The sequence below is a fragment of the Echiichthys vipera genome, assembly GCF_963691815.1.
Source record: "Echiichthys vipera genome assembly, chromosome: 5".
Taxonomy (NCBI): domain Eukaryota; kingdom Metazoa; phylum Chordata; class Actinopteri; order Perciformes; family Trachinidae; genus Echiichthys; species Echiichthys vipera.
In genome coordinates this window covers 24,977,367-24,996,261 of record NC_139830.1, presented here as the reverse complement: position 1 = coordinate 24,996,261, position 18,895 = coordinate 24,977,367, and the positions used below count along the sequence as shown (strand labels likewise).

Here is an 18,895-nt window from a genome sequence, read left to right as displayed (position 1 = left end):
GAAAGTTGTTGTTTTTTGGTCATGTGTATTGAAATAATTCAGCCACTCCAACAATAATAGCAAGAGTTGTGGTGTTGCATAAACAAGCTACTGGGGTTTGGTGCTTATTTGTTTGAGGTGAGGGGGTTGTTTCAGAAAACAAAAAAAAAAGAACAAGTGAATAGTGGGGTTTTAGGTCGTAGCTCAGTCTGTGCCTTTGTCAGGCAGGTGAAAGCTTTGTAAATGTGGCGCCAGATTGTTAAAGCCCCTGACACTCCACAGTGTCCGAGCCACTTCCAGGAAAAAGGACCCCCTGCGTTGAGCCCTGGGACTGACCCTCCCTCAATAGAGGGGGTCCTGCTCGGGAGAGGAGGGCTTCCTGTATTAGCTTTCCATCTTAATCAAGCAACAAGTACCAACAAAGCACTAATTATCAATGCCTTCACAGAACGCAACACAATGCCCCTCCCCCGCACCCCACTCCCCACTCCTGTCCCGGCAAAGACGAGCCATAAAATAGATGGAGCAACATTGTTGGACGTTACAATAGTTGTTTTGAAACCAATCATAGGTTCTTTTCAAGAAGAAGTGTTCAGCTTACCTACAGTCCCAGATGTTTGGCTAGATTTATTTTCAGTTGTGTACTGTTGTAGTCTACTGCTTGGTTTTGTCCTAATTATTTATAACTCAATTGTAATTCAAAACAAGATGCCGTTTCTGCATTCTGATTCATGGCGTACAACATTAAGTGGATTACAGGGAAAAAATATCCCGACCGTATCCAAACCAAGAATGAAAGCCTTGTGTGAATCTATATTGAATTGTGGGTTCAGACTGGGTCCAAACTGACACAGCTGAGTTTAGCTTCCTGTGACAGTCATCGTTTACAGAAAGCAGGGGTTAGATTTAGTGTTTTCATCAAAGAGCTTATTGAAACTGCTCTGAGTCATCCGTTCCTGCTTGTGACCCGCTGTTTCACATTGATATCGCACCTGGTGAATTTTGTACTAATTACAGGTTGAAATATATCGATGGTCATTTTTAAGCCTTATTTAATTTGGCTATCTTTTCTCCTTACAGCCACATCGATCAGACCACCACTTGGCAGGATCCTCGCAAGGCCCTGCTCCAGATGAACCAGGCTGCACCGGCCACGTCTGTGCCAGTCCAGCAACAGAACATTATGACCCCAGCCAGTGGTATGTACACATTTAGAAATATAGCTTTACCAGAAAAGCAGTACATGACACATATTACAAATCATGTCCGTAATTGTGAGTTCTTCGGCATTTAACTCTGAATTAAATTTCCTTGAGGTTATTTATGGGCTTTAACTTACTTTCATAACATACAGTAGAAGTCAGGAGCAGTCTAGTCTAGTTCTTACATGTTGCTAAGACTCTGTGTACCTCAGTCCTGTCCATGCAGTTGGAATTTGCCCTAGGTGAGCTAAGACGGAGGTAGAACGTGACAGGTCCTGTCTGACATGTTTGGGAGCTCCGTGACTCACAGACTACGGAGTTTACAGATGAAGTCTCTCTGTATTCTAAAATCGTTGCTGTTCTTTCTGGCAAACTATGACTACATTTGAGAAAGAAACAATAGCCAAGCAGGCCAAATGACAAAGATTAATTACATTCTCAAAGATGAAAAATTATGCTACTATTTGTCTTTGATATAATTTTCCCATATAGCCTGCTCATTTTTGTCCAGGCATGTGCACATTATACACCTAGACATGTAACTATAATACATAATTGGTCTTAACCATAATACATAATTGGACATGATTACCGCACAGAAGCAGTAGAAGCAGTTATATCAAATATATTCATGTCTGGTATAACTGCTTCTCTAACTACGGTGTGCTGTAATATGGGGTGGGAATCTCGAGGCACCTCACGATTCGATTAAGATCCAGAAGGCTGCGATGCCATTATAAAAACATTATAAAAATCATTTTTTTCTATACAGAATTTCTTTTTTTACACTTTTTTTAAAGTATCAGTAATGATCCACAATTAATTTACTTTCAAAACAAGTAGAAGTGATGTGACAATTCAACTGGAAGGTTAGATTTGTCAGTATATATCCCTGCATTGCGAAGAACTTACAGAAAAAGTTAAGTCTGCCTGTAACAGCATACTTGTAGTAGTTTAATACAGACTTATTATATAATTTCATTTTATATACTTTGAACAACATAATAAATCTGCCCTTATTGACAAATAAACACTTCACCCTAATAAAACCTGAATGCATGAATGCATCTGTCTCACTGTCATCAGTTCATTAAAAAAACAGTTCATCTGATACACCGGTCAGATTTCTGTGCCTGTATTTGTTATGTGCAACACGTTCCGCCTTTTGCAGTTAACATTGAAAAAATCGTGTGCGTGTGCGTGTGCGTGTGCGTGTGTCCAAATCTGCAGTAAACACTCCACCTCCGCATCACACCAACGTGAACCTTTCGCCACCATTGTTGTTGTTGTTAAATGTCCGCGCATGGTCCGTCTTTTTTTTTCTTCTATGTCCGAACAGGCGCACATAAAATGACGTCAGAGCCGCCGTAGGCGTCCTGCTCGTACACGTGCGCACGCTCGTTCTCGTACATGTGCAAACACGCTTTACAAAAGCCCACCTCTCTCAAACGGCCCGTGGACGGCCAGCTGGCCGCAGCTAGGCGCGGAGCGGTTGCACTCACACTGGTCAAACGAACTATGCTTTACCCGAAAAACCTGTTTGGGCACGGTACGGAAGGACAGTGTGAGTGCGCCCTTATAGTGAAGTAATATTGCTATATGTTCTGCAATTGTATTAATAAAGATCAATCTGAGCAGTGAGTCACCCACCAGCACCTCTCCAACATTATATGTGCTTGTCATCCCTCAGGACCTCTCCCTGAGGGCTGGGAACAAGCTATTACATCAGAGGGAGAAATTTACTACATCAACCACAAGAACAAGACCACATCCTGGCTTGACCCGCGACTTGACCCACGCTTTGGTGAGTTGCTATGGGCATTTCTCTTCATGTTGTTCTTGATCTAAGTAAAATTATATATATGTATGTATATTTTATATTATTATGTCATATTCATCACATTAAGACACTTTGCTACTAGGCACCCAAAAGTCATTGCAAGTTAGATTAATTTTTTTAATATTTATTTCTGCTAAGTCTGAGCTTTTTCTTTCGGTCAATATCATTTGTTATACATTATATAATTCAGGGAACCTACATTGCAAAGTCACTATTATTAACTTTGTGTGAGCTTACCATATTTGACAAATGAAAAAAAACTTGTTTTGCTCAAAAACTTCATAGTCCACCAAGTTGCATTTAGGTGTTTTGGAGCTCTGTGTGAAGTTTGGTGAAAATTAACCTTTTGTTTCAGTGAGTTACAGCCATGTACTGGATATTGTCCTGTGTGTATTTTCTAACAATAATAAATTTTGACGGTGTCTTTATATCTTGGTCAATTTCACATCTGAGTATAAATCAGAGCGTTATATATTATCTGAAAATAGACAACCCAATCTGTCGATATATGGAAGACTGCACTCGTTGACTTTTTCAAAAATAAAATTTCTATTCTGCACTTCAAACAATAAAAACAAACACACACATGATGCTACACTGCGCTTTTAAAGGTTGTGGTGTTTATGACCGCAATTGACTTTCTCCAGTAGAAAGCTTTGGCTAATCCATAAAAGATGTTTCACCATAATTGTAACAGTGCCTTCAGCTCTGTGTGATTGAATGTTGAATTTCACCACACTACATTGTTTCGGAGTGACTAGCCACACTGTTTCAGTTCTTACCATTGGTTGTTGAAACCTGATTTCACCAAACCCCCACTCTCAAAATCCACACCTAACCTTTTGTCAGCCATTTTAGTGTTGAAGCAACAGCTGAGTTGGCCATTAATCCCCCAGGCCAAGCTTAAGTTTGACAGTTAGCTTTCAGTGTGCGGTGGTGGCCGGGGTTGGTGAATTAGTGACAGGACCCGGTACATGTGTTGAGTTTTTTCTGTGGCCACAGGAATGAGCTAATCCTCCTGCGCAAGGAAGACTTCCAGAGATGAAGGCTCCTGCTTATGTCACTCTGACTCATTTACGCTTCAGGTGCCATCCCTTTATTACAGCAGCATTCCCCAGGGAAGCTCACCCTGGTTCACAAAGGCAACATGTGTGAATCAGCATGCAGCCTGTTATCCTGTTTAATTTTAGATTTACTTTTTATCAAGTCTGGGCACTTAAAGGCCATTTTTTTTGGGAAGCAATTGTGAGTCCCACTCTGAAGGCAGGCTGGAAAGTTCAAAACAGAGTTGTAAGGGGAGTGGGGCAGCTGGGAAGAAATGGCGGCTCTGATCGGCAAAACTCTTTGAAGATTTATAAGTCTTGAACACACAAGGCTGCTGGGCCCCTGGAAGTGAGTGAGAGTGAGAGGGAGAAAGAGCTCACGTTAACTCATTATGTGCCATCAAATGTAATTTTGTCACACATTAGATCAAATCTTTTCTATATTTGATAATCCTAATGGCTCAAATTTATACCATGTTGCTTATGTGCTGTTGCTTGTACTTTTTGATCCTTTACATTTTAGCACTTCAAACTACTTGACATGTCATGCGTGTGGCTTGGTGCATGAAAGGGGAACCTAACTGTATTCTTTGTGGTTATTTTTCCATCATATGTTTTTAACTTCTATGCATAATAATGAGCTCCTGAGCTTCAGAAACATCTACACTTCTGTTATGTAGGTCTCCAATCATAAGCCAGCTGCTTTGATAATGGAGGCTAATTTGAGCTTTGAGAAGAAAAGCAGCAGAGCGCCTTTAACTGAGGGTTGTTGCCGGCTGGCTTTCCCCTGCGTGAGGCCCAGTGCAGGCACAGCTCCATTCTGCTCTAGCTCCAGACAGACTTGAATCTCTGCCAGGCCTCTTTATTCTGTGGTCCAACTCTTAATCTGTTCCAGACCTTTTCAGTCAAAGAACTCCAATGTGAGAGGGGAGGTGGGGGGCAGGGAGAGGCAAGGCGAAAGGGGAAGAAAGAAAAACAGAGGAACACAGGGAAAACGCCGACGGGATAAGCATGCATCCTCTTTAAGATACAAGGAGGTGGTGAACAAGCCATGAGTGCACTGTGACTGAGTTCGAAAGGGGGCTGGCCTATGTGGATCTGTTGTTTTCTGTACGTACTACTCTGGAAGAACAGCAGGGGAAAACTCACAAGAAGGATGCTGGAGTGCACAAATAGATTTCCTCTGGGAGTTTAATGTTTGAAATCTTAATGTAAAGCTGTTTGACAGCAGAGGCAGAGAGACATCACATGACAGATGATATAACAATGTGTTTGACAGAGTACTTCACCAGAAAAGTTAGCAGAGTGATTTCAAAATCACTCAATTTTTGTACCCTCTCCAATTTGGAGGTGCAACCCAGTTGCCAAAATAAAAGAAAATGTTGACATTACATTTCTGCAAACCACTGATATGTTGAATCTCAACGTTTCTGAACCGCTGCAAGCTGGTTCTCATTCCCTACTTTTTGAGTCTCCATGGACGCATGTCTGGGCAACAAAACATGTGGTTTTGTTGCCTAGGTTTAGAAAAAGATTGTAATTTGGGTTAAAAAACAAATAAATCTGATTTGTAGTTAAGTTTCACCTTCACATGGGTCAGGACAGGAACCACGACCTCCTGGGTTAAAGGTCCAGTGCGTGTATGACCCGACCATCCGTCCCCACCTCCTGCCCTAAGCAGAGTTTAGGGCTCCTTTATACAACGTCACCTGACTTCTGGAGCACTGAGCGTGTAATATCGATGTGGATGGTTTTACATTGGAGTGAAAAACCTGATTTGTCTCACTCATGCACTCAAGGGTGCCAAATAAGTTTCATAACAGTTGTTTGCGGAAACGTGCAATGCCAGCATTTTCTTCTGGTGACTGAGCTGGGAGGTGAAAATGCAGCGAAAAAAAAAAATGTAGGAAAAATCCACTGACATCGCTTTGAACACTTTTTGACTAATTTGAGTGAATTTTCACATAAGATGCAGGAATTCAAAAGTATATCATATTGCTAAATTTGCATTTCAGTTTCATAAATAAGTATTTTATTAATGATGTGACAGCACTTTAATTGCATAGGTAAATCCAACACAACTTCCTGTTGTGTAAATAAAGCCCATAGAGGCTGGCCTACACTGTTGATATTTCCTGACTGACTCAGTTTTTTCCATCTCATTGCCATGCAGAGCCAGGTCAACACAAGCTGACTTTACTCAGACCTTACTGTTGTACAAGATGATAACATAGTGTTTGTATCACATCCAGACTGTTTCTCCACTTTGCTTATCTCAACACTTGAAACACAACACCTTCCCAAGGGGCCTTTTTTCAAACTTGTTAAATCAACAGCAGACAAATATTTACCAAGCCTTCAAAGGTGCTGTGCCCTGGTCACATAGAGAACTTCCCACAGCTGGCACACCCTCAACCCTACCTGCACCAGGTGATCTTGTGGTGTAATATGCCTGGCAGTGTGATCGGCTGATAAGGGTTTGTGTTGCAGGCTTGTTGTGTTGCAGGGGTGCGTGAAGAAGACAAAAGGCAGACAGCATTAACTTGTCTCTTATCTGCTTGGCCCACCAGCTATCACCGCCCATATGTGCTGCTGACTTCAACCACCCCAACAAAACCCAACACACTCACACACATTCACACACTGTCTTCTCAGCCGGAGCCCGAGACTAGCCTCCCTTTTTTATGCTATCACTCTGGCCCTGAACTGAACCCGTCCTTCGCTCATATCTTACCCACAGATGTAATTCCCTGCTTTGATATGCTCATTGTCTGTGCAAAGTTCCTTCACTAACATTGGTTACTGCTAATGTTTGGTCTGTGAGAGAGTCCTTGACTCTGAGGTTCAGTAGAAACTCTTAAGACTGCATTCATCAACATAAGTTCTTGTGTATCAATGGATCTCTTTCCAAAAGCCATACTCACTTTTTCTTTTAAGGCCCGAGCACAATTTAAACCCCTCAAATTTCCACTGTAAACAACAAAAAACATTTCTCCTCATTAATGAGAGATTTGTGTGAACCCAACCCAATTCAAGCCCGGAAATTTTAAGAGATTACAGCCTGGTCCGAACACGGCAGGTCGTGTCTGGCCTGGTTGGGTTCGGGCAGAGAATCAAAGCTCTAGTATCACTACATTAAAGTCGGTACAACCATCTAGCTTTTTATCCACAACTACCCAGGTCGTTTGAAACTATATTTTCCTTTAATGCGTGGCTTTGTGGATGAGTGAATCTTTCTCCATTCACCTCCGCTTCAAAGCACAGGCCTTAACAGATCTACAGCTGCTGACATGGCCCATGTGCACCACCTCTACCTTGAGAACAGCTAATGGTGCCCTGATGTTGGAGTGATCCAGCCACGAAAGGCCTCAGTATCTGCCAAAGATAAGAAGCAGAGAGAAGTAACACTCTCCCATGGCTTCAGTTGATGTGTGTGGGAGAGAAGAGGCGGCTCCATGACTCTGTGTGTGTTCATGTGCATGTGTATGTGCTGGGGTGGGGTTGTTGGGGGAGGCAGCATGACAGAGAGTGAAGGAGGGAGGGGGTAGACGGCAGGCAGGGTGGGGCGGGGCCTCCAGAGCTTCCCAGGGAGAGCCCTGAGCCACGGTTCATTCAGCTCCCGAGATAGTGTAAACAGACAGTGATTGAATGGTGATGAGAAAGGTGCCGGGGCGGGCAGGACAGCACTGAGAGGCAGCCCCGCATGAAAATTGTGCTCCGTCAAGGCTTTGTTTTGGTTGGTGCTTCACGCGCATAAGCAAACAGCTCTCCTCATTGGTCCCATTACTGTTACACCCCTCGTGGTAAAGAACATTTGCTTCCATTCTCTACTATAGTGATAAAATGTGTGACCTACTTTGCATGCATAGATTGTTGTGCTGCTTTATGTTTATTAGACCCACCCTCGCTAGAGTAAAGAATAACAAAGATTTCACTAGGGAACAGCTGTGTTTTCAAAGCACACCCATTCGTTCTGATAATGTAAACATGTAGTTAGCTCGTTGGTGCACAATCCAATTACATGTTTTAGGTAAAAGAACTTTGAAAGTTGATAGTGCTACAGTGTTTACAGAACCTGGTGTTGGAGCCATCAGGCCAGGGTACGGAGACAGTCTGTCTTGAAGGATAATCTGTGATTTGTTTAGAAGGAAACACAACGCACAATGAAAGGATAAGTCATAACTGATGCAATGTACTAACAAAGCCTGTCTTAGTCAGTGAGTGGGAGGGGATCAGGTCTTACAGGAATAGTGGTTGTTTCAGACACTAGGTAGAAAACTTGTGTTGGGACTTCCCTTGTCCTACACAACCTGCTTCACTGGCTCCACTCTTTTACAAGTTCACCTCAATGCTCAAGTTGTCAATCTTGTTATGCAGCGTTTAAATGCAGCCAGGCATTAATAGGTGTAGTCGCTTATACAGACAGTTTATTTGTAGTATGTGGGGAATCCTATATGTATTATTTTTACATCCCGTTTTGAAAATTGTTGTTAAAGCTGCTTGTATCTTATTAGCACAGAATGGGGAGTCCCATCCCACTTAATTGAGGCCCAGAAGACTTTCCCAGTTTGCCTAAAATAAATTTTGCTGTTGGGTTTTGTTCCCCCACAGAAGACAAAAAAGCAATACTGTCATAGCAGCAACTGCTTTGTTGAAACAAATCTTGAATCACCAATTTAAGATCCTTGTCGTCTCTAGTTCTTTGGCTATAAAGCAGTCAGACTATTTTTACAACGCTTAAATTTACCATTTCGATTCTCAGTATGAAAACTTTAAAATGAGTTACATGCTGCATACAGTAGTGGCATATTTTAACTCCTTTCTGTTTCTTTTGTAGCCCTGAACCAGCAGAGGATCACCCAGAGTGCTCCAGTGAAGCAGGGAGGGCAGCTCCCTCCCGGAGTCATGGGAGGCAACAACCAGATGAGACTGCAGCAGATCGAGAAGGAGAGGCTGAGACTGAAGCAACAGGAGCTGCTTCGGCAGAGACCACAGGTCAGGAATCAGAGCTAAAGCATTAAAAAAAATATTCAAAGGCTTTTTGGGGAAGTACGGCGACCTCATGTAGGAACAATGAACTTGTATCAAAAAGGTCACAAGGTCAATACTCTCACTCTGTGGAAATCCTGCAGTGTAGTAGCAACACACAGGAACCCTTACTGCTCACTAACTGAATGAGGGCATCAGTAAAAGGTTTAGGTTGTAAAATGTAATGTACATCTTGAATAGGCCTGTTAAATATGAGTCATCATTCATAGGTATAGCGGTGGATCTTAAGGCCCCTTTGATCAGTTTTTATTGTGACACCACCCTGCAATGAAGTCTTGTGAGTCATATGTGGTAATGTTATCACTTCCGAACTGTGATGTGTCACTGCGCCGCCCACACAGGGTGGTGTAGCAGAGTCCGGGAGTTTACTCAAGGCCGTGTCATACCACCAGAAACAGAGCTTTATGATTATGAATGAGCGTGCTGGTGACTTTGTTTATCATGGCATTCCCGTGGGTTGTTTAAAGTTCACTGTTTAGGAAGTGACCTGACTGTGTACAATGCTCCAGGCTATAGGGGGGAAAAGATGATTCAGGCTGTCCTGATTAAAAGTCCTCTGAACACATGCATTGTATGCTTAGGTAACCTGGGGTGTCATTTATAAAACAGTGTTTAGAATCCACACTTAAAGTGCATGCACACAAAAGCTGAAATTAGAGTACACAAAAATAAATCTGATTTATAAAACAGTGCACACCTGCAGGCAAATCAGTCCACCTGGAAATATGCACACGTAGATCAGCCTCATATTCCCCCCACATTTAACCATAAATGGTCAATACAAAGCGCCACATGAATAATGATTTAATATATATATAAACTAACCTGCTGATCAATGATTCTTTACAGTGAATCATGGCATTAATGTGAGGGAGAGAAGAAAGGGAATGTTTCTGGTAGAAATCAAGGTTCTTGTGGTTGAGGTAGAGTTCAGAAAGCACATATTGTTTGGTGTCCACAGCAGTGAGGTCATAAAACAAAAGAAAATATTTATTTATATATTGACGCTCTGTTCAGCAATTTTTTTATCTTGGATCTCTACAACCAAAGATGATTGCATCATCAGTTACTTACCACAGTCTCGGGTGGAGAATTTGTTGGGAAGAAAGCACTGATGAAATATTTTGATTTAAGTTTTGAGTTATCTTTTCAAGTACAAATAACACTGCTGGAGTGAATGCCTATGATAAAGTGAATTTATAAATAACGTGTGATATGAAGTGAAATTGAAAAGACGTAATATTATATATGATTCCTCTTAAATTTTAGTTTCAATCTGGCTTCAATTCACCACCTCAACATCTGTGTTGTTAACTCCCCTTGTCTTTAAAGTGTTCATACACATTGGTCAGAGTTTACTTACAGGTGCACACATTCTCCTGTCAGCGTCTATTTTTATATATCACAACGCAGGTTTTTTTTGCATTATGAATGAGACATTTGGTTATTGTCGACATTCTGAAATGTCACGTGAAGGAGAAATCTGATTTGCATAGTGGGAAGGAAAAGAAACATGATTAGTACAGATACATTTTTGATGGAGAGTCCTGATGCCTCAAACTGGTTTCTAACTACATGCCTTTGTGAATGTAATCAAACATTATTTCACTGCATGTATTTCTTCATTCCATGCCCTGCTACCCAATTTTTTCTGGTTTGTGTGCCAATGTATATGAAGTGATGGGTACAGAATTCATAGATTATGCAAGGAAAACATTACGTCTAAAGAAGACAAATGAGAAGCTCTGTTATCAAAACCTCAGGCATTCACACTTTTTTTAACGCCAGTTAAATAAAGAGCTTAATGGAACATTTAATGAGGAGTTGGGATTGTAGACCAGACTGTATACATTTCAAGAGGTCCTCTATCAGACGATAAAATACAAATTCCTGTAACTTTCCAGATAGTTTGGAATACAGAGGCCATACTATGTTTGCAAATACAAGAGAGCAAGATTATAGTAGGAAAGTGTGCAATCATGCAGACTATATGCTTGTGTAGGGAGTTCAACTTTAGGGCAATACTTGCTACACCCAAATGGATTCCACATGGCAGAAATATGATGAAGAACGGGAGGTGATGTATGCAACTTGCTGGTGGCAGGCCAGTGCTGACGCTGCTCAGTCATGCATGAAAAAAATAGAGCCAATAAAACCATAAAGGTTGTTTAGAGTACACAGCCCTCATAATCATTCTTAATCAAAACCAGATTGTTTACGTATGCGCATGGGATTCTGGGATAAATGTAGTCATGGAAGAGGGAAACACCTTCAAACACTGCTGCGAGTACAGGTGAAATAAAAACAAAGGATAAAGAAGACATATTAGGCTTTATATTTATCTTTGCCTCCATAGGTTGTATCCATTTCCTCTGACCCATGACCAATAAAAGCTCCTACTAAGCACATAAGGTGTCTAGCTGGAAGTTTACAGTTTTTGTAAAAACATTACATCCCATTGGCTGCCTCTGTTGTTGTCTATGACCCTGTAAAGATTGAATGAGATTTCCAAACGGTGACACTCGAGTCACTTTGTCTTCCTGCGCAAGGACTTATAGGGGAAGGAGGTGAAAAAGAACATCATGACTTCATATCCGCAGCCTTATCTGATCAGAGCATGATCTGAGCATGTGTAGAAAACAATTGTCTCCAACTGTTGTCGACCTCTCATGTAATTTGACACCCTGTATGGGGAGAAATGGAGAGCGCCATGATGGCAGTCTTTGTGTAATTCCTTAATTTAACATTTTGTGCAGTATAGCAGGGGTAAAAGGCATTTGTGACATTTTATGAAGCGGTAGCTGTGTATTATTAGCTTCTGAGGTTAGGTTGTAGCTCATGGGTTTTGTGCTTTATCATCCACAGGAGCTTGCTATAAGGAATCAGCTGCCTACCAGTATGGATCAAGATGGCATCACAAACCCTGTGTCCTCCCCTATGGCCCAGGATGCCCGGACTATGACCGCTAACAGCTCTGACCCATTCCTCAACAGGTTGGTTTCATACAGAAGCCAGGCGTGGCCTCTGTAGAGCTAATTTTCCTCTCCAATCACAGCCTAGGTGCACTGATTGACATCGGTGCACTTGGCGAGGACTTAATTTCTGGTTCAGCTCGTCAGACTTATGTATTCCGGTTTGAGGGAATCTGTGTGCTTGGCTGTTTGAGAGCTCCCAGAGTTACACAAGTAGTAAAAACAGAAGGCCAGTCTCTGGGCTTAACCCTCCTCACATGGTAATGTCTCATTCACACCAGCAGCTATGTGAAGGAGTTCATTGCACTATGATGACCCCTGGTGTACAACTGCTGCAATAAAGGCAATTTAGAACCTAAATGGTAGTGTAACTTGTGGAAAAACAAGTATAAAACCACACTTTGTTGAGATGGACAACTTCCACAATCTCAGTATTAATGTCACAAAACCAACGGACTGAAACTAGATCTGAAAACGGCCGTGATCAGGAAGGGACAGGAGGGTTGTCTAACTATCTGTAAATGCTGCTCCATGGCATTCTGGGAAATCATTCCTAGCAGTTCAAGCTCTATTTCTTCTGTGAGCGGATGAAGTGAGGAAAGAGCTGAATAGCAAGCAGGCCATGAGAACATGTGGTCCAGTCAGTAGACAGGCCAACCTAATCTCCCCTCCTCCCCCTGTTGCCTCCACTCCCCTATTCTCACAATGGCCTCATTCATCCTGCCTCTGCCATACTCTGCCTACATATTTTTCCTCTGCTAATTAGTATAGGCTTGTCAAATGTCTTCTCTCTGCCTCTTTGTCTCTCTGTTGCCCCATTCATAGTTGCTCTTTTTACTGTATTCTGCAATAGTGGGTGAAAAAAGTGAAGCTCACTGTGGATTACCATAGACGTTCAAATAGATAAAACTGTCGAAACGTGGATGTATGCAGAAGGTCCCTGAGGGAATTAAGGCCACACTTTTCAGCCTGTGTGCTTTTAATAACTGAGTGTGTTTGCTTTGTTGGATCAGTTAATTAGATTCACATAGTTCAGTTTCAAAGTAGTCAAGTGAAGGTCATTAAGGTCATCCACAAGCTCTGCTTAAACAAAAAGCCCTTTCTTCCCTTCATTTGGATGGCAACTCTGATCTTTATTTGTGATTGTGCAGAGTTTATAACCCAGATTTCTTTGTTTTTGTATTTGCAGCGGGACCTACCACTCCAGGGATGAGAGCACAGACAGCGGCTTGAGTATGAGCAGCTACAGTGTCCCTCGCACTCCAGATGATTTCCTCAACAGTGTGGATGAGATGGACACAGGTGAGGCTGGGAACTAAATGAACGTGATTACTTGCCAATGTGGACTGCATTATGACATCTGTCTGCTTGGATAAGTTTCTGTAGTTGGCCACATTGTATTCTCAATTACTTGCTGCGAAAGCGCCACCTATTGACCAAATGGCACCAAATTTGTTATGGCCTTTTAGCTCCAGACCAAATGTGGTTGCAATTTGCCATATTTGGTAATGATTGCTCAAAATTTTGTGGGAGGACTAGCAAAAATACAGATTTGGACACAACTCAAAATGGAAGAACCTTAATCCAGACACAAATGGGTTCGGCTTATATGGCTAGATTCATCTGAACACACAGAACACAGGAATAAATTTTGTTTCTGTGGCGTATGGTTCAAACGTTACAGGCCAAAACGTATAGTATGTTGTTAAAGTGCCACTATCTGGCCAAACTGCACCAAATTCAACACTGCATTCACCTGGAATCGCCATCAATACACCCATCAAGTGTGAAGTAGATCAGATGGATGGTTCTTGAGTTATGCAAATTTCAGACACAGAGTCCTAGCTTTACAGTCAAATTTTGGGAGATGTTGCATCTCTAGCTAGTCACACCACGTACTGTACATGGGGAAATATGCTTAGATTAACAATTGTATTGCATAGCAAATTTGAATAGACTGAAGTACTGTTAAAAGTAAATTACTAACAATGAACTACTGATACTGACAGCGGCTTTCTATGGCCTTTTGCTATTTCCACAATGAGAGCGATGTCGTAATTGTCTGATATCCCCCAAATCTCCCGCTCACAATTAGAACTTAGTCTGTTGTGATTTTTTTATTTTCTCTTGTCTGCTCATAACTTTTGACAAGAAAACAAACAAATAGTACAAAAAGATAGGAATGTGGTTCAATTATCTTTATTATAATGCACCAAGCAGACATGATCTTGCAAACAGTTTCTAGCTTTGCTTTAGTCAAATCATTAAAAAAAAAGTGTTTTCTTGTTCATTAGGAGACCCTCTTCCACCCTCCATGGCAACTCAGCCCAGTCGTTTCCCCGACTACTTGGACGCCATCCCGGGAACCGACGTGGACCTGGGCACCCTAGAGAGTGAGAGCATGGCGGTGGAGGGCGAAGAGTTGATGCCCAGTCTCCAGGAGGCCCTGAGCTCTGACATCCTCAATGACATGGAGACAGTGTTGGCAGCTACCAAGATCGACAAGGAGAGCTTCCTCACGTGGTTATAGAAGATCCGAGTGGGGCACTCCTTACTCCTCTCCCCACACTCTGAACTGCTGCCTGCTCTAATCTGTGAAGGATTCATAGATGCTTTTACAAGACATTTCAGCGAGCCTATCTGGACTTCTGTTTCTGTCTCGGCATGTAAGGCCAACCTCTTATGAGGCAGTATTGTTCTTCTCTTTTCACTGGTGTATTATCTCTTTATTTTGTCTGTGTCTTCAAGGCTGGCCCATGAACAGACAATTACAAGGGTCCCCAAATCTTTCACAGATCTGTCAGTGAATCTATGGCATCTTTATCTGGTGAAGGGGTTGCTCCTTCCCCTGGTCTCCCCTCATAGCTGAGCTGGGCGGGTGCATGTACTCTTCTGAAAGGACTGCCATCGTCAGATTTCACCCGGAGTCTCTGGTGCCTCTTTTTCTTGCAACATAGCGTGAAGCAGCACTACCTAACTGCGTTTGGGACTATTGCATCTAGCTTAAGTAGCTTTATATTTGGCGTTGTATGTTTTTATTCACTTTTTATTTGTTTTTAACGAGCCTGAGAAACCAAAAATGATGTATTTGAAGCATAAAGAACAATACTGATTTGGAGTAAAGGTAATGTGAGGCCCAGTTTGGATATGTGAGCTTTGCTGGGGGGGTGGGGGCTGAAGGTTGGAGCCTGGGGACCGTCTACAATGCTGCTTGGCTGTGCCAACAAGTCTAAGTTAAACCTTTGATAGATCAAGTGCCTTCAGTTGTATTTTTTGAGACGCGAGCAATACGAACAATTACTAGGTTTCTGTAATGCAGCAATAAGCATTAGGCTGTATTCATTTACATCATCCAGACTTTCCTCTATCTAATGTTCAATAATCAAAAATGTATTTTTGTTTTACAAACGCATTATAAGGGGATTTAGGGATTTCTGTTGTTGTTTTAACTCTACTAAGTATTCTCAGTCTTATCCAAGCTTAATTCATGATTCATTTTTTGTTTTATCTTTTTAGTATTCTTTTATTTTTAGGTTACTTCATATGTATGATAGCTTAGATCAAATTACAATTTGTTTCTTGTTTTTAATTTCTCTCATAGGTGAATTAATACACTTTTAACAGGGTTGACTGTTATCACAGCACACCACTTCACCAAGATGAAGTCTGCCAAGACGGAATGATTCAGTTTTGGCTTTTTTTTTTTAAATACCAGATTCTCCTCTTGTCTCTGATTTACTATATACATATTAGTGTTATTGTTTATTTGTTGATCACATACAGCTTTTTCTATCTTTCTGAAACATTAACCAAAAAGGCAGATCTCGTGGTTAAACAGAAACTACAGTTCTTTGATCATTTAAGCCTTGTGACAATGTACAGAATACAAGAGTTACAATGTTTGAATCAGTCTTCATAAGGAGGGAGCAGAGCCCCTCTACGTGATGCTGTGTGTTAAAATGAGAGGTTTATAGACTACAGCGAGGACGAGTTTAAGCAGGTTTGAGAGTCATGTCGAGGGGTAGTGTAGAAGGCCAGGGTTTGACTGATGGCGGCGAGTTATGCGGATTGTTGATTTTTTTTGTGTGTGTGAAATAATTAAGAAACAATCAGTTATTATCTCAGTCAGGAATTGTTGAGGCAGATTCCAAAGATGTTTTTGTAATGATGCGAACACTTATTTTTGCTTCCATTTTCACACAGTCCGGCAACGGTATGATTTGTAAGTCAGCCTCTGTATGAACACACTGTATAAGCTAATGAGAAAATGATGTAGGTTTAAAGTGTTAATGGACATGTTTGCATAGGTCTAGCTGAGATTCTTTTTCTTTTTTTTTTTTAGACGAGATGGTTGTTTTGAGTGACTAACCCTGAGATATAAGGATGAGGTTTCAGAACAGAGAAGCAAGTGATTCTTCTATGAGCGCTCACATGTTTACATTATCTCTGAATAAGAAAGAGGCAACACACTGACAATTCTCTCATAATCACATTATTTTTGATGTTTACACCATAACTACGCATTTGCGTGACTGCAGTAACCTTTGAATAACCGGCCTGCCATGCATGCCTTTGGTTGAGGCCTTGCAGGGTGTCACACTGATTCTGTTGCCAACCAATACTTAATTGGTAGCATTAACTTGATGAAACAATATTCTTTTTTTTTTTTTTTTAGATCAGAGATCATGAACATTTTCTTTTTTAAATCTGTGTGAGAAACCTCTTTTTAGTGTTGATTTTATTGATCATTAAATCATGTGTTGATGATGGATTTAAGATGGATAAACAGTGTTGGTGAGAACAATGCAACTAAAATGAGTGGTACACTACAGTGCTTGTATTGCACGGCTACAGAGTTTTCATTTTGACGCAATGACGCATTTTGTCACGCACCTGATTTTATGCTTACTTAGTGTGTAATTGTCGGAGCATATTAGCCGTTGACTGTCATTGTAGCGGTAGAACTAATCACACAAGTTAAAGGATTTTGTATTTAGAGTTTTCTAAATGCACATGAAATGAATTTATATTCAGTAATGATCTGTTCATGTTTTTGATAGATATGTGCATGTGTTTTAGAACAAAAAATTCTGTTACATTATATCTTGCTTCATATGATACTTTGAAATTGGCCTGAAATAAAGTATATACTTTGTGGTAATTTTTTCCTTGTGTGGTATTGTTTCATTGTATTTTCAAAAATGGATTTTAAATATGCATACATAGGGAATCTTTGCCTGTTCTTATACCCTTTTATTGTGCTCACTGTCATATACTGAAATTGTTGGTTATAACTTTCTTTAAGCGTATGACTTCGATGCAATACAATAACCCTTAGCTAATACAAATACACCCTTGAATAAATACCAGAGCAATGCAGGTGCAAGTATTTAACATGAGCAAATGTACAATAGTGTCAGTTTACACAGCATGTTATCTTTTGCTGTGACCGTCACAAAGAGATAAGTCAAGAATGAGTGACAGCAGTGGGGGAAATTTACTCAAGTACAATTTTACTGTAATATTTAAATTTTATTTGACATTTTCCATGACATGATACTATCATTTTACACCATTTTTTAATGGCATACCACACAGTGATATGTGATTTTTTTTTAATGGCATACGTTACTTTATATGATTTTTTATTATATACGTATAAAAATTGACTGTATATATGAATTTGCTATTGTAGGAGAGTAAGCCTACCTTTATTATGGCTAGAATATATTAGCCGCTGAATTAATTATGAATTAACTCGACTTGTTAAAATTTAGGATTTATTTTACCTTGAAGTAAGGGCACCACACCAAATTAAGACAGGATGTTTATTAAACTTTGGTGAAGGTTTAATACCTGTAAGCATTTAAAGTAATTGATTGTTTAAATTTTATCAGTCTCGTCTTGAACGTTAATTCGTACCACAGCCTTTATCAGTGACCAAACTTTCTGCACAGAACGGAAGACTCTCACAACGACGTAAAGTTATTTATTTGACTACCTAACAAAGAGAATACAGGATAGTGCAACACTGAATAGACAAGTGAAAAAGGGTTAAATGTGGATATAAAAAGCTTAAGACCAGAGTGATTCAGACCTTCGGGGCTGGTTTATAATATCACTGGCGGATTTAAAACTGGCTCTAATTAGCCGGCCAACAGAACTCGGATCAGACTTTAACTGTCACCAACGTTTAACCAAGAGTTGCATTAAAAGGCCAACCTTACTTTGCTGTTGATATTACAGTCGCCCTGGCGTCTTACAGTACCGATGCAGGTTCGTAGGTCCGCGTCCCGGTGTTTGGCGGACCTAGGCTCGGTTTGTAGACTGGATCAGCTGCGCGGTTGGATCGGCGGGACTCGTCTGCTTCCGTCCTGGCTTGGATTCGGCCCTTCAGGTGTCTTGCCTCTGGAGGTGGTTTGTGGGTTGACAAAAAGGTTCTGATCGGTTCTGTGGGGCTGGAGTCGCGAGTTCGATGCAATTTGCCGGACGGACAAAAAGGCAAAGACAGCACGAGGGGTTTTACTATACTTAAAAAAAGATAAAAACGTGTCGTAGAAAACTTAGAAAGTCACGCGATAAAAATAGATTAATAAACGAAAATAATTTAGTAAGAAACAAAATATAAAGTAACGTCTGTTGCTAACTTTGGGTTAACAAAAGAACAAAAGAAACGAACAGCAGGAACCGCAGAAGAGGGGGGTCAGAGGTGCGAAAAGGTAGAGATGCAGAAGAGGAGGTCCGGAGAGAGAAGTGCAGAGAGAGTGTGAGACAGCAGTCTCTTCCTTTTCTACTAAAGAAAAGGGGGAG

General features: G+C 41.0%; 1 protein-coding gene across 1 annotated transcript in view; it reads left to right on the top strand.

The window, feature by feature from the left end:
• Positions 1-17,218, top strand: part of yap1 (Yes1 associated transcriptional regulator) — a 28,912-nt gene extending 11,694 nt beyond the window's left edge. The window contains exons 3-8 of the mRNA XM_083913392.1: positions 1,060-1,178; positions 2,872-2,985; positions 8,902-9,059; positions 11,979-12,106; positions 13,275-13,387; positions 14,380-17,218. Of these exons, the coding sequence (XP_083769518.1) occupies positions 1,060-1,178; positions 2,872-2,985; positions 8,902-9,059; positions 11,979-12,106; positions 13,275-13,387; positions 14,380-14,615 (868 nt within the window). The 3' untranslated portion in view covers positions 14,616-17,218. The remainder of the gene's footprint in view (positions 1-1,059; positions 1,179-2,871; positions 2,986-8,901; positions 9,060-11,978; positions 12,107-13,274; positions 13,388-14,379) is intronic.
• The last annotated feature ends 1,677 nt before the right edge of the window (positions 17,219-18,895 follow it).